The 15,077-nt window shown below is 39.9% G+C and overlaps 1 protein-coding gene across 1 annotated transcript in view; it reads right to left on the reverse strand.

Moving 5' to 3' along the window:
- Positions 1–12,283, reverse strand: part of reps2 (RALBP1 associated Eps domain containing 2) — a 27,610-nt gene extending 15,327 nt beyond the window's left edge. The window contains 10 exon segments of the mRNA XM_017304502.1: positions 697–793; positions 1,007–1,066; positions 1,138–1,309; positions 2,269–2,332; positions 2,419–2,560; positions 2,652–2,758; positions 2,862–2,970; positions 4,323–4,489; positions 5,524–5,647; positions 11,816–12,283. Coding sequence (XP_017159991.1) covers positions 697–793; positions 1,007–1,066; positions 1,138–1,309; positions 2,269–2,332; positions 2,419–2,560; positions 2,652–2,758; positions 2,862–2,970; positions 4,323–4,489; positions 5,524–5,647; positions 11,816–11,995 — 1,222 coding nt within the window. The 5' untranslated portion in view covers positions 11,996–12,283.
- Positions 12,284–15,077: the final 2,794 nt, after the last annotated feature.

The raw sequence follows: 15,077 nt of genomic DNA on the forward strand, positions 1-15,077 counted from the left end.
CTCACTCACTCACTCACTCACTCACTCACTCACTCACTCACTCACTCACTCACTCACTCACTCACTCACTCACTCACCTAGCAACAATCTGTTGAGTAACCTGTGCAAGTTAAGATTTGACCACAGTTCATAAAAGCTTAAAAATAATAAATGGCGAAGAGTAAGAACTATGGGCACGCCACCAGTTTTGCAGCATCTTAGTTACTTAAAGCAACAACAACAATAATAATAATAATTGTCAATTGTTATGACCTTTTATTTTTGTGTTTTTTTTATGAAACAAAGTACTTTAAACCGCCTTCTTGCTGAAATGTGTCAAACACGTAAACATAAATTTGTTGCTTCTGACTTTCAACATTTCTCATCTAAACCTTGAAAATAAAAAAAGGAAAATAAAGCTCAGAAAAACAACATTAAAAATACCAGTGTGCAGCTCTTTCAGTAAATCGGACAAATTTATTCAATTTTAGAAGAATTCTTATATTTTCTATGAAAAAGTGAATAATGCACACTGACTGCAGTGAACAATCACATTGGTAGAGAGGATCATCAGGGCTGACTTTCCCTCAACAAACAAAAAAACATGGTAGTTAACATGTCTGCAGACCCCACACATTCTGGACACAAACCATGTAGACATTTACAGAGCTTTTTTTTGTGCAAAATCCAGTCTCTGAATTAAAAAAAAAAAAGAACATTTTAGACCATACTTACCTTGATTAAGGGATTCCTCTTGCAGTTCTTGTTTCCTTGAGGCCAGGGTTGGGTCAAGCCTTGCTACGCTGTTTGGATCCTAGACAAAGAACAGGACAGACCCCTGACAAAACCGATACGTTCTCTCTATGTACAGTGCATTTAAGGAACTAAAAGGTTTTTCTCCCTGGAGCCAACATGCTGCAACCCAGACTCAGAATCTCCTCTCTTAAGCTTGCTAGTGCCCTCTACAGGCCACACTAAAAAAAAACACAAAAAAACCCCAAATCAGCATCCTTGAAAAGTGTTTTACCTTTACCACCTGACAGGACCTCGGCTCCGCATCCTCGAAGACAATCAGAGGCTCCGAACTCTGCAGGCAAAGTAAAGTTTAAAGAGCTCCGCGCGGGATGAGAGCCGGAAGTCGCAGGGAATCGTCTCTACCTCGGGAGTGTCGGGGATCTGCTCCTCTTGGTGCTGAGCCGGCGCCGGCTGCAGGGTCGGGGGGAGGCTCTCTGGAAGCGGGTAGCCGTTCTTCCGGGCCACAATCAGGTGAAAGGCTATGCAGAACTCGGTGAAGGTCAGCGCTCCGTCCCGATCCACATCGCTCAGCTCCCTTAACAAGAAAGAGAACGGAAAGACTTGAAAAGATGAGAAAAACCACCGTAAGCTTACAACTGTTAGCTTCTGCAAAGATACTGAGGATTGAACGTTTATCGTATCATTTATCATTCGATTTTGATTTACTGTTGTCATAATACATTGCAATTAATGATGTTTAAAACCAAAAACTGTCTGTATTGTCGGGATTGCTAATTTAACATTTTTTCCCCCACTGTTTGTTCAATGACAATATGAGTAAATGCCAAAACATTTAAAAATATGATTAAATGTGTGCAGCTTAATGACACAAATCACACTTTTTATGTGACTGGTGTCCTAAAAAAAAAGTGCATTCCAAATGGGAATGTCTTTCAAGAATGTTATTTATGTTTTTAGCTAATATAATTTGCTGCATCATTTCCTTTCAGCTCTACAACATATATCCACATATATAAAGTTAAAACATAATTTTCTTATAGGAATTACTAAGCAGAAACGTAAAAAAGAAATAAAAGAATCCCAAACAACATAAAAGTATCAATTTAAAGATATTTACACTTGTAACCCTGAATTTCTTTGTTAAAAACCCAAAATGAAATACCCACTAGTTCCTCGCTTGCATCATTTCATGATTTAACTTCCACAACAGAAACCTACGTACTCTGACCTGTCTGCTGTGCTCCATGATGTCTAAATCTCTCATATTTTTGTTGGAATTAAAAGTAAAAGAAAACACGCAACCTCATTCAGATGCACTGAAGCAGGAATGTGACAAAATGTGGAAAACGTCTAGCGGCTGCCGATACTTTTGCCAGGCGCTGAAACCAGTTTGAGGAGGACGAGTGCACTTCCTGTCCTGACACTTTCAAAACCAGGACTCCGTGTGCCTCAGAGGCCAAACTCAGCTGACACACACACAACGTGACCTCAAGGGCAGAGCAAGGACAGGTGGTGCGCTGAGCCAGCACTCACCAAATGTGGGAGAGCTCCGGGATAGGCAGCTTGGATTTAGTGAAGAAGTTCTTCGCTACAGCTCCTTTAAAAAAAAAAAAAAAGCAAATGAGAGACAATAGAGCCTCATGAAACGCTTTTTAGACATAAAAGTTTGGTTTTAGTCCATACCTATGATTAGAGCCCCCAGGTCGGGCTGGAGGGTTTTAAACTGGTTGGTGTAATAGTCCAGCTGTTCCGCTGTGATCCTCCAGGGGTCGTCGTCAGAGTAGCTCAGCGTGGCCGGCTGGTTGAGTCTCTCTGCAGAAGAAGCCTGAGCAGATGTGTGAAACTGTTAGGTCAAACTTCACAGATGCTATAACGCTTCTATTTAAAAATGAAAAAAAAAAAAAAAAGGACTCTACCTGAGCCACGGCTGCATGTTCGGCAGCGGGTTTGTTCACATAGTGGCCGGGCGAGGAGTGCTGCTCCAGCTGAACGATCGACCGTGAGGAGAGTTTGCCGTCGTAGGCTGCAGGACGAGGAGAGGAAAAATAAATAAAACAACACACACACAGAAACCGACTGATTGCAAACGTTTGATAGAAAGAAACTTTGGAAGAAAGCTGTCTCACGGATCTGCGCGTCCACGCCGTTCCTCTGCTTTGAGTAGGGATAGCTGCGATACGTCAAAGGAGAGCGAGGCGGCGAGCCGCACGGTGATCGAGGTGGGGACCACGGCTCCTTCAAACAGAAGCAGCACAAAACACTGAGTGAAGATTCCCCTCGTATGGTTCACTTTAGGATATTTTTCTAGTATTTGTATCGGCCGACGTTAGCCAGGCCGATAAAACATATCGTATCGGTCCGATAGCCGATAATAATAACCGTTTTTAATTAACATCTTGTTACAGTTTGTGTTCCTGGAGGGGGAGGGGCTTGACCGTGTCATATTTGTGACTGTGATGGTGACGCAGCGGAGGATTGTGGGTGTTTTCAAGTGAAGCAGAGAAAGCAATGTAGGCTGTGTGTTTACTTTTAAACAGGGTCGAAAGTGGAGGGATTTCTAACATATCGTCGCCTTCCTAACATAATGGCTTAACTCTTTTTTTTGACTAAATATTCTTTTGGCAAAATAAATAAATAAATAAAACATTACTGAACATTGCAAAAACACAAAGTCTTACAAGGTATTTTTGGTGTAAATTTCTTAGTAAATTTGAAATAAGACAAAACTCACTTATCAGCAAGGCATAGGAGCTTGTTTTAAACGAGTAATTCCTTAATATTGATTAAAAAGTTCTAGTTCGACTGGCAGATTATTTCACTTATTACAATACATTTTCCCCATGTTATAAGTGAAATAATCTGCCAGTGGAACTAGAACTTTTTCAACAAGTTATTTGAGGAATTATTTGCTTAACAAAAACTCTAAAAATTGCTAAAAGCTACTTGTACGTCAGTTTTGGTTTATTTCAAAAATACAAAGAAATTTGCACTAGAAACTATCTGTAAGCATACTTGGTTAACATTTTGTGTTTTTGCAGCGAGATGGTTGAAACTGGCAATTTAAACAAACTCGACCAGAATGATAACTGATAGCTTTTAGTATCAGTTATCATACTGATAACCGATATCAGTATCAGTTATCATACTGATAACTGATCAGTATGATCAGTTATACTGATCACTATAGGCTGTATAGTGAGCCTAATATAGGCTCACTATACAACCTGTACTATAAGGTTATATAGTGAGCCTTATACATATAGGCTCACTACATTGAGCCTATATGTATAATTTTGACCGTGCGTAGAGTAGAGGAAGTCTAAACTTGCACAGTAAAAGACTTGTTTAGAAATTCATTCAAATCTTTAAAAAAAAAAAGAACAGTTCAAATCCAGCCATAAAATACAAAATTAACATCAGCAGGCTAGCGTAACAGTCTTTCGCCCAACAGGGCACCAACAATTTGGCTGTAAAACAGTTTAGATATAAAGCAGTAACGATTTTAAAGTCAGATGTTGTTGATAGTAAATATATCTGTGTTTGGTAAAATCACCGTCATCGGCAGGACGTGTTTTATATTCGCTTACAGGCTTCTTGTCTGCATTGGCCTCCAGGTGTCTGAAGGAGCTCCTGTCTGCAGCGTTCCAGGCCACAGAACCAGGCGGCGCCCCCTGGGGGTCGGAGGCGGGAGGAGCCGCGGCGTATCGCATCTCCGGCTCATTCTTAAGCCCAGCGAATCTGGGCAGAGGTAGATCTGCAGAGACAGCGTCAGCAGGGTTTGGACACATTTCCCCACAGTAAAGTTCAAGCACTTTCCGAGCATTTTCAAGGTAGTTTTCAAACTTTTCCAGCCCAGCTCCAAAATTTAGAGACAAAAATAATACAAATGAATTAAAGGAGACAGTTTCAATTCACTATTACATGACATCTTGTATTACTATTATTAATAAAGTATTTTGGTACTATTCCACATTCCACAGCAGGGACAAGATAAACTAAAATATAATAAGTTTTGAAACGTCTCAAATCGAGAATAAAAAATTCACAAAAAATCCCTAATTTAAATAATGTAATTTAACGTATAAAATACAAAACAACATTTATTCCAGTTACACAGATCAATAAGTCATTGAGCCATGAGGAGTAATAAATATTTACTGTTTTGAACAAATTGGGTTGTTTATTGATTTCCTGCTCAAATCAATAGACAGTTTAAATAATCACTTTATTTTCCCTAAAGAGTTTTTTTTCGGGCCTCTTAATAGTTTATTACAACTTCATTACTGAACTGTGCAGCTTAAATTTCAAGCACTTTCACTTTCCAGCACTTTCCAAACCTTGAAGCATTTTCAAGGATTCCAACCCTGTTAGCTACGTGTTGTCATTATGACATTTCAAGCACATAAAGCTCATTCGCAAATATTTTCCAACCTGCAGTCATTTAATGAGGGGAATAATCAGGGAGGGGATATTAACCAACAGGTCTGCTGCGGGCCAAAGTGTGTGTGTGCTTGTGTGTGTGTGTGTGTGTGTGTGTGTGCGTGTGTGTTCACTTCCCCTTATAATCCAGAAATCTCTGTGACGCTGCAGGGAAAACACCCTCCCTCTGCAGTCGGGGTGCGACTGATTGCTCGCTATTTTCAAACGAGGGCAAACCCACTTAGCGCTCGCCAAGCAACTCCCCTGTTCATCCAGATTAGACCGAAATCCCGCCACGTTAAGGTAATCTCCTGATCCCCTTTTGCTCCCGTAAGACGCCTTCTCTCTCGGAGCGACAACAACACTCACTGCCGGCTACGCTCTCCAGGCGGACGGGCAGACCGGACTGGGCGGCCGCTAGCAGCTTCAGGGCGATGTAGAACTGGGCTGTACCGAAGTAACCCAGGTGCTTTGCGCCACATATCTCTGTCACCTGGGAAAGACAGAAATAATAATAATAAAAAGACAATTCAAATGAAAACAAAATGGAGTTTTTAGCATAAATGCTTGGCCAAACATAATGTGAAAAGCATGGTTTTATGCTTGGCTATACCGTAAAAGCTACAGTATACCGTATGCATGTTTGGACGTATACGGTATGTATGGCTAGGGATTTGTGGTCATTTTAGATTGGGATTAAATGAAGGGGTAGTTAAATACTACAGGCTGTGGAAGCAGAATAAAGGCAGAGCAAAAGGTGTGTGAGGGATAAGCAGCGCAGAGGGATTGGTTTATGCGGCACTCTCATGATTAGAGGGACAATGGCCGCTTTGAGGGGAGCAAAGAAGATTAGGGTGTATGTAGGGCGGTCAAGAAACACTAAAAAACTGATGATTAAATGTCTTTTCATAGTTTTCATACAAGTACTTTAGCTCATTAAAGAAATGTTCATTTCAGAAAAGGAATAATAAAGAAATAAAAACATAATCCATAGCTGTTCACAGCAACCTAAACAAATCATAAACTTCTATTTTTTCCTCCTTGTTCCAGAATCCTATTGTAGCACAATTGACGAACAATAACGTGCGTTTTTGTGATTGTTGAAGACTTCCCAACAAATGTTTGAAATAAGCCCAGTCTGCCTGAAAACTAAAACCAACTTTTATCACCAAAACAAACAGAAAGGCATATTCCAGGGCATCCATTTTCTTGTGGCAACAACAGATCAACTCTAGCTCCCTCGCTTCATAACACTTAAATTCATCATTAGAAATAACTTTAAAAAAAACTTACTTTAGCAAAATTCTTCCTAAAAAAAGGCATTTTACAGAAATACTGCTTTCTTTCTTTAAACTTTATTTTTATGCAAATATGAACAAGACAGTTTGTGTTTCCTGCCTAATGACGTGAAAGGTCCGGTTGAGTACAGGACTGCCTGAGAGATTAATTCTGCTTGACCTGCATTGTATTGATACAACAGGAGGACAGGACATCCAAAACAAGTCAGAAGCGGAACACACAGCGGAGGTCAAGTCTGCGCTATTTGTGTGTGTGTGTGTGCGTGTGCATGCGTGTGTGAGAAGGACTGATGAGGAGATTATTTGAGGAGCGACGGCCGAGGCCTTGACAAACCAGACTGACAAGTCCCTGATGTGTCCTGAGGAGGTTAAACATATTCAAGGCAGATGGCACAACGCCAACGTTTTAGTTCACTTCTTCTTCCCTTCTAAATGTTCCCCCAGCACTTTGGTTCCTACATTTTCATCACTTTATTTTGTTGTCCATAAGCCTTTTGTTTGAACAGCTAGTGCTAGTTTTGTCTGATTCCGAACTACAATACAGGAAGATGTTAGAACAGCATTAAAATATGTCTTAGTTTTGCTGCCATGACATGAGAGAGTGGTCACTGCACGACGGCGATTTTCTGTTGTTTTAAAATAAAAATAAAAAGATTACGCCTTATATTCCAAGCTAGCTTTAGCATCTTCTATTAGCCAAGGCAAGGCAGTTTTATTTATTTGTAGCACCTTTCAACTGGTACATAATTATAAAAACACTACACAGTGTAATACAATACATCAAACCATTAAGCTAAGTGCCACCTGTGCACTTACTGTGCTTAATAAGATATTGGCTTAAATGCTAATATCTTGCGATAGCTCTGTCCGTTCTGATGAACATTTGCACAAGCTAGCTGCTCGGGTGGCTCCTGCTCCTGTTTCAACAGCCAACCAATTTTAAAATAATTTACTATAGTCTACTGCAGTAAAATGGCTCCCAATGAATGAAATCTACCAACAGAAGATTTCCTTGAGCTAACAATTGAGCTCTTAAAGAAACAAAATCTTGCTGACAATTATTTGTTGTCTCAGTCTTTGAAGGTTTAAGAACAAGAGAATGAAATGGAAGTAGGCTGGGATTAAATTTCAGGTAGGAAGTTGAACAAATTAGTTAAAACTTCCTCAAAATATCCATGTCCTCACATGTTAAGCCTGACAGAGCTTTTGATATAAGATACATGTGTAGAAAGCAGCTTTAGATTCTTATACTACTCATAACCAAATACTGGCATTAAAAACAACAACAACTTGCAATTCTCACCCATGAATTCAAACACAAGGAAATCATTAGATTTTTGAATGAAAGAAATGCTGCAAGCTGCCAGAGACATGCGGCATTGTCCTTTTCCTCCTCCAAAAACTCAGAGGGAAGTCTTTTAAACTCTATTCAGCTAAAGCTCTTAATTGTTTTTCAGACTAAGCTTTTCCATTGGCAACCACACAGAAGGCATAAAACAGCATATGTTGCAGAACTTAAAACAAGCCTCCTGAACTTCAGCAGGAATCGTTCTGTCTTTTAATTTCACCAACATGTCTCTTCTAAATATCAGTGTAGAATTTGAGAAGGAAGCTAAAGATTAGGGTGCCATTGTTGTAATGCCAATAAAGAGTTTTCTGATTTTTGAATGAGATGGGTACAACTAATTTTTGACATCCTGTTTTGTATTAAAATGTACACGAAAACTGAATTGTATTTATTTATTTATTTATTTATTAATTAATAGTTTTTAGTATGGTTTTATAAAGTTTAAAGTGATGTCCTACTATTAGAAAGAAACATCTTTGTTTAATGAAAAATAATCCTGGGATTAAATGCCTGGCACAATTACTCTGAAACTTTAAGGAAGCAGTATTATGTGTTTTCCAGCCACTTAGTATCATTTCATAGCACAATCAAGTAAATGCTCTACATGTCAAATATCACGTAAAAGAAATTTGACTTTGTGATTTCATGCCTTGAAATTGGGCCTTTGTTTCTTTAAGAAGCTCCTGCTCTTTCTGAAACTCAACCTTCGGGAAGTCATCACAACATGGCTCCTCTATTAACCCTTTAACCGTTTTACCAGCGTTTCACTGAGTGGCAGCTCCTATAATGAGCTCAGCAGATGTGCAGTTCCACCAGGTGTTTGCCAATTGCTGCTGGCTAGTCTGAAGGAGCCCATTGGGGGAGTCACGGTGAATGGCTGCTCTGCGAGGCAGAAGCTCTGAAGCTTGGAAACTCCTCAGAGGAGGAGCTACGTCCTCGAAGGTGGAGCTAGACCCACCCAGGCGTTTTGCACTGCTGAATGGTTGCCATGGAGACTAAGGGATTTCTCAAACCCCTTAGTCCCCTAACCCCTAACCCTAACCCTAACCCCAACCCTACCCTAACCCTAACCTCAAACATGCATGAAAGAATCAAGGCAACACTTCAGATCTGTTTTTGATTAGGGAATAACATTACAACATGATGCAAAGCTCAAAAGAGTTGATTTTACATCATGCTGCCGCTTAAAAAAAATTCAATGTTTTTCATGCATTTTCCCCCCCCAAAAAAGTACCATAGATACAAGATAGAAGGGTCCCCCTTACACTTATCTTTTGACCCCTAGCAGAGGTCCAAGTTGTATTTTGGAAACTACTGGAACTGAATGACTGCATAAAGACTTACTGATGCATATTTAAGTCAAACACAGCAAAAGGATCAAACCACCAGAACTAAACTCACACCTCGTTCAGTCGGACCAGTTTGGCAGCTGTTGATCTCTGAACAACGGTATTTTACCTGAACATGCCTTGGAGCGTGCACACACACACACAAACACACACACTCTGGCCGTTATAAGTGTTTTTATGTTGCCCTGATGAAATGCTTTGGGGATTTTTTGTCTGGTTGGAGGTGAAAATAATGAAATGATCTCAGCCAGCAGCAGCGGGACCCAAAGTCCGTCTGCATGTCGGCTCGTTTCCCCGCGGCGGGAGGGAGTGTCATGCCTCTCCACTTATCAGCTGTGAACACGAGTCGGACAGAAAAGATCCTTCCTCAGTAATGTGGGTCGACATCATAGTGCAGACATGAAACATTCACACAGGACCTGTCAAAAATGGTTCTTTGTTTATGTCCTAACAGAGCATTAAATATTAATGTAAAACTATAACCTGAGATCTATCTGGGCGTTTACAGCCAGGAGGAAATAACCCCCCATGTGTGACATGATGAGAGAAGAAGAACGCACCGAGTCCAAGAGTGATCCTGCAGGCATCCTGCAGCAGGGCCGAGCGGCGGCTCAGAGGGCTCTGTGTCAATCACCCCCCCCCCACCCACTGCACTCTGCCGCACCCCGAGAGGTGGCGGCTTTCCAGGACGGGCAGGAAGGAAGCGAGCGCAGCTCTGTGCCAAACTTCCTGACACCCACACAGACACACAATGGGAGTGTCGGCGCTTTTGGGACAGAGTGTGGGCATGAAACGGCAGCGACATGCTGCGTTGTGTTCATCGGGGCTCAGGAACATTTTTTATTTATTTATTTTTGTTTCTGTGATGGCTCAGCAAAAGGATCTGATGATGTGTTTTAATCAAGGGATCAGGCTTTAAAACTTGTTTATGCAACATCAAAAAATAAGTTGGGTAAACGACAAGATGTGATTTTTTGCTATTTTAAAAAAATGACTTTTTGTGGTTTTTAGTGCATTAGAATAGTATTTACATCCCTTGAACTTCTCCACACATCATGAGACAACCATAAACTTATGTTTGTTTTTCCTGTTACAAATAAAACTGAAAAGTGTTGCAAGCTCTAAATATCATGTAAAGGTATCATGTACCTTTGCTGGTCATAAGAATGAGCTACAAACTCATTCTCATGCAACAGAATGAGTTAAAATCTCAAAGGTCAAAGTTTTACTTTTCTTTAGCAGGGAGAGTAAAGTTGCTCAGTGTTGATGGGAGCAAAAAGCGCAATGCTAGAGGAAAATATGTTCACCTCCCAGCAGGACAAGGATTTAGATCAAAACGTAATAATTTATTTGTTAAAATGGCCCAGTTAAAGCCCAGACCAAAATCCAATAAGGAATTTGTCAAATAAATGAATAAATAAAAATTGATGCTTAGAAATCTGTCTCCGTCTGATGTTTGTGGACATCAACTCCATTTAAAGAAAAATGGTGAATGATGTCAAGACGCGCAAATTAGCTAACAGTTGTAAATGTGACTTTGAAAAGCACGCCACACTTTTCAGATTTTTTATGTGTAACAAATTTCTAAAGTCACTTAATCGTTTTTCTTTCACTTCTATGGTTATCAATTGAGCTGGTCTGCCACGTTTAATGACGATGAAATACAACAAGGTGTGCGCTTGTAATGTGACAAAAAGCTTTGGGCCTTATCACAAATATCAAAATCATAAATGTTACATTTGATATAACATAAGGCTGTGAGCATCAGTCTGTGCAGCTCCCAATAACAACATGACTGTAATAAATTGCATGGTCAATGTTCTCTGAGATGGTTCATTCAACAGAAGCAAGCTTCACATTCACAGCTGTGAGAAATTGTAGGCATTAGCGGAACCTCTTAAAGGGACAGAAGCCCTGATTACTATGGCTGAACCCAGTATCAGCTCAGTCCAGACCTTCACACAAGCACAATTAGAGGTAGGCAATACCGACTTACAGTTTCATCACGATATTTTGCGGTACTGTTGTGATAACGATAAAACGATAAAAGTACTGTTTATTACATTCTTTTCTTAGGTCATTGTATAATGTGGCTTGGTGTCACAGCAATTACAGCCCCACAAACACAAGCAATGCCCTTGAAAATCATTACCATTTGTCACGTAAATTGTTTTTAGGTAAAGAAGTGTGGTCTGTATTACTACATCCCACAACTGTATTTTCAGATTTATTTGTATTTATTGATGCTTTCGTTGAACAAACAATGGGACAAAAATAGTGAAACTATCAATCCCAGACAATACGGACCGTTTTGGGGAGGGGTTAAACTACAGTTAATTGGAATTTATCGACAACGAGGAAACAAGATTCTTATCGTGATAAGAAATGTATCTCGATAAATGACAAAAGAGCCGATAAATGCCCAGCCCTATGCGGAATCGCCTTCAACATCACAACTTAAAGCAAAAAACGTAAGGCCTGAACATCTGACTGCGAATTGAGAGGAGCAGCTGATAGTGAAGACATTCATCCAGATGCCTGGCTATGATGACAGATTGTTTCATCACCTATAAAACCTACACCCTAACTGAGCACAGCTTGCCACCCGGGCTCCTCTCGCCAATGCAGCCGCAGCTCCTCTCACCTCGCCACATGTGATCACTCACTTTATGCAGGGATTCTGGAGGTAGCTGAGACGCCTTGAACAGCTCCGCCACTTTGCAGGACGACAGCTTTCCCGGAGCGTCAGCCTGGCACAGAGCGTGGAGACCTGAGTAATACCTCTGCTCATGTTCGGTCAGGGAGATCAAACTGGCCCCAGACGCCGCAGCGGATTCCTGATCCATTCCCGGGGGTGACGCATGGAGGGATCCGCTGGGGGAAGCGCTCACTCTGCGGGCGAACAGATCAATACATCCTTCCAGCGGCTCGTTGTTTGGCGAACAACGGATGGTATCAGCACCAAACAAGAGTGATTCTCCGTGAGGACGCACCGCCAAGCTGCTGGCTCGGCTCGGGTTTGTCCACTCCCACCGCCTATTGTGGCCTATCGTAGTAATACCGCTCTGTGCCTGAAGGGGGCGACAGAGCACAGGAAATAAATGTCCGTTTTTATTTTTTTTACTCCAACATAAGGATTTTTTTTTTTGTTCTGCTGCCATGGTACACATTTTAAAGTGTATTAATTCATAATAGTACTGTGTTTGACGTGTATTTTCACTCTGATACGCAGAGAAAATATGAAGGGCGATAGAAATAACATAATTTCTTCATGTTGTTCACCTGATGCCTTCCGGAAAAAAAAAAATCTGTATGACTTACATGACTTGCTTAAGCAATTTTTTAAAATTATTATTATTCATCGTTATATTGGCTTGTTTATTTGCCTTTCCCCTGCATTCCCCTGATCCTTTTTCCCCAAGTCATAGACATACTTTTGTTTTTGTGTATTTTTGTTACATTAAAAAATGATTATTGGTCATATCTCTCTTAGAGTGGCAACCCCCAGAAAAAAATCATAGTTAGGCACAGCTAAACAAACAAATATATGTATACCTTGCTATGACACGGGCTTGATTCTCAAGAGAGAGGGAGGCAGTGGGGTGACCAACTGCTTAATGTAAAAAAGAAAAAAGGGAAAAAGTCATAATTCTTAAAATTAAAAATAATGTGATATGTAACAGATGCAAATTGATTCTTTTAGCCAGATTGTTGGCATGCAGTCAACTATGTCATTCTAATCATAACTTAAAGAGAAACGGAACCTGCAATATAGATGTTAACAGGAAACTTGAAAACTTGTCAAACTATAATAATTTATAGTCTGCTAACTATAGCAAACCGTTATTTTCTAAAATATAGTCTGTATTTTGTAAATAAATGTGTTCAAACACAGAGCTAGGAGAGAAGATGAGTCACATGTGATCATGAAGGTAGCTGGCTTCCACCACACTACGCTAAACAAAGATCGGTGTGTGAATGTGTGTGTGTGTGTGTGTGTGTGTGCGCGTGTGTGTGTGTGTTTGCGTGTGGATGGGTGATTGTGTATTGCAGTGTAAAAGAAAACTGATCGGTCTTTGGTTTAATCTAGAAAAGAGAGATAAAAATGCATATTTTTTAAAACTGTAAATGTTAATGTATTGCCGTTTGAAGTTTAGACTATCCACCAATAAATATTAATGTGACAGTTTAAAATCTGTCATTTAAAAAAAAAATGCTTTGTGTAACAATATATTTGTCTCTGGGTATATTAAGGCCTTCCGCCGTGTATGCTGAACAAATGCTGTGGAAGCAAGAAAGCAAAGAATAGCTCATGGTTTGTTTGGATTACAAAACACATAAAATGGTCAACAAGACCAGAGATGAATTATAGACAATGGTTTCCATTTTTTAGTTAATATGACACTTAGCATAATTAAAAATGTATTCCTAAAGGCAATGACATCAACAGAGTCACAAATGATGCAGATAAAACTTACAACTTCCACAGGCTGAGCAGAATAGCTGGACAGTTGGAATCCAAAATTTTCCAGTTTGTCACATGATTACCACAGAAATTACTGTATTTCTAGGGATTTTATAAAGCAACATCAAGAAGCACACAAACAGAAGAATGTTACATGATTTTCAAATGTTTTTTCAAGAATAAAAATCTGAAAACTGAGATACCCCAAAATGATATCTAGCTTACCCAATTGCCTGCAGAAATGTCAGTGGTAATAGAGTCTCCTTCTCTGTAATTTAACCTCAGTATAAATCCATCCCCACCATTGAACGTGGAGGTGTTAACATCATGCTGTGGGGACCGTTCTTCACCGGGGATATGGAAGCTTGATAGGACAAACCCAGAAGAAAATCAAATTGACAAAAATGGCAAAAATATAGCTCAGCTTTACAGGCAGCTTCCTTAAAAAAAATTGTTTTGGATGACATTATCATGATGCAAGGATGTACACAAATTAAAATCAGCTTCATATGGAAAACCCAAGATGTGTTTTTTATTAACCACATTTTCTGCTTTCATTTAAACTTGAATGTGAAAAAGAACGGAAACGTTCAGTGGCTTCTGTTCAAGAGCCAAACTGACCTCCCCTGTTTGTTACGCCGGGCTAAATAAAGCAGGACGTTTTGACTCAAGAACGACCCGCATCCTGTTTCTGTTGCTGGGAATACACACAACAAATGCAGATGAAGAAAAAAAAAAGAATTGGGACTTTGTGTTTTATTTGTCCTTTATTTTAAACAAGTCATTTTTATGTTGTCAATTACAGATCACTTTTCACCAGAAATCCTCCTACTCCTTTCATTACATTATTGTATATTTTTTTATATCGTTTACCGGGCAAAAATTGAACCCTCCTGTTGTCCTCGGGTCAAAAGGACTAAGATTTGTATGCGTTTTCCCTATACACAGAAAATGAGGACAACAGGAGGGTTCATTCATAAAAAAACAGTAGTTTTTGTGATGACTTCAAACCTGACAATTCTGGCCCCTGTGGTAAAATGTTTAGATGAAACACGACAACAACACTGAACAGAGATACAATTAAATATCTTAGATTAAAAGGCAAATTATGGCTTAGATTAGTCAAAAACTCAAATTTGTGCTAAGATTTGAGAACTGATGTTCACTCTCCAAGCAATCTGAGTTTTCTTCCACACATTGACATACAACTTTGCGTCGGTCTATCACGTAAAATCCCTATAAAAGTTTGTATCTGGAACGTGACAAAACTCAAAATGATACAAGTACAGTAAAAAACGTTTGCACTGCTTCGTCATCCCCGGGTGTTTCCTGTTTTCCCGTAAAGCATTATAGGAGCAAAGGTCATTTATTGTAGGGTCACAGTTTGGTAGTTAACTATGGTTTGACCTTTACACTCAGGGTACAGTCTGCTGTCGCTGGAACGCAGCCTGTGAGGCAGAAAC

Source organism: Poecilia reticulata, linkage group LG4 (assembly GCF_000633615.1).
Source record: "Poecilia reticulata strain Guanapo linkage group LG4, Guppy_female_1.0+MT, whole genome shotgun sequence".
Lineage (NCBI taxonomy): Eukaryota > Metazoa > Chordata > Actinopteri > Cyprinodontiformes > Poeciliidae > Poecilia > Poecilia reticulata.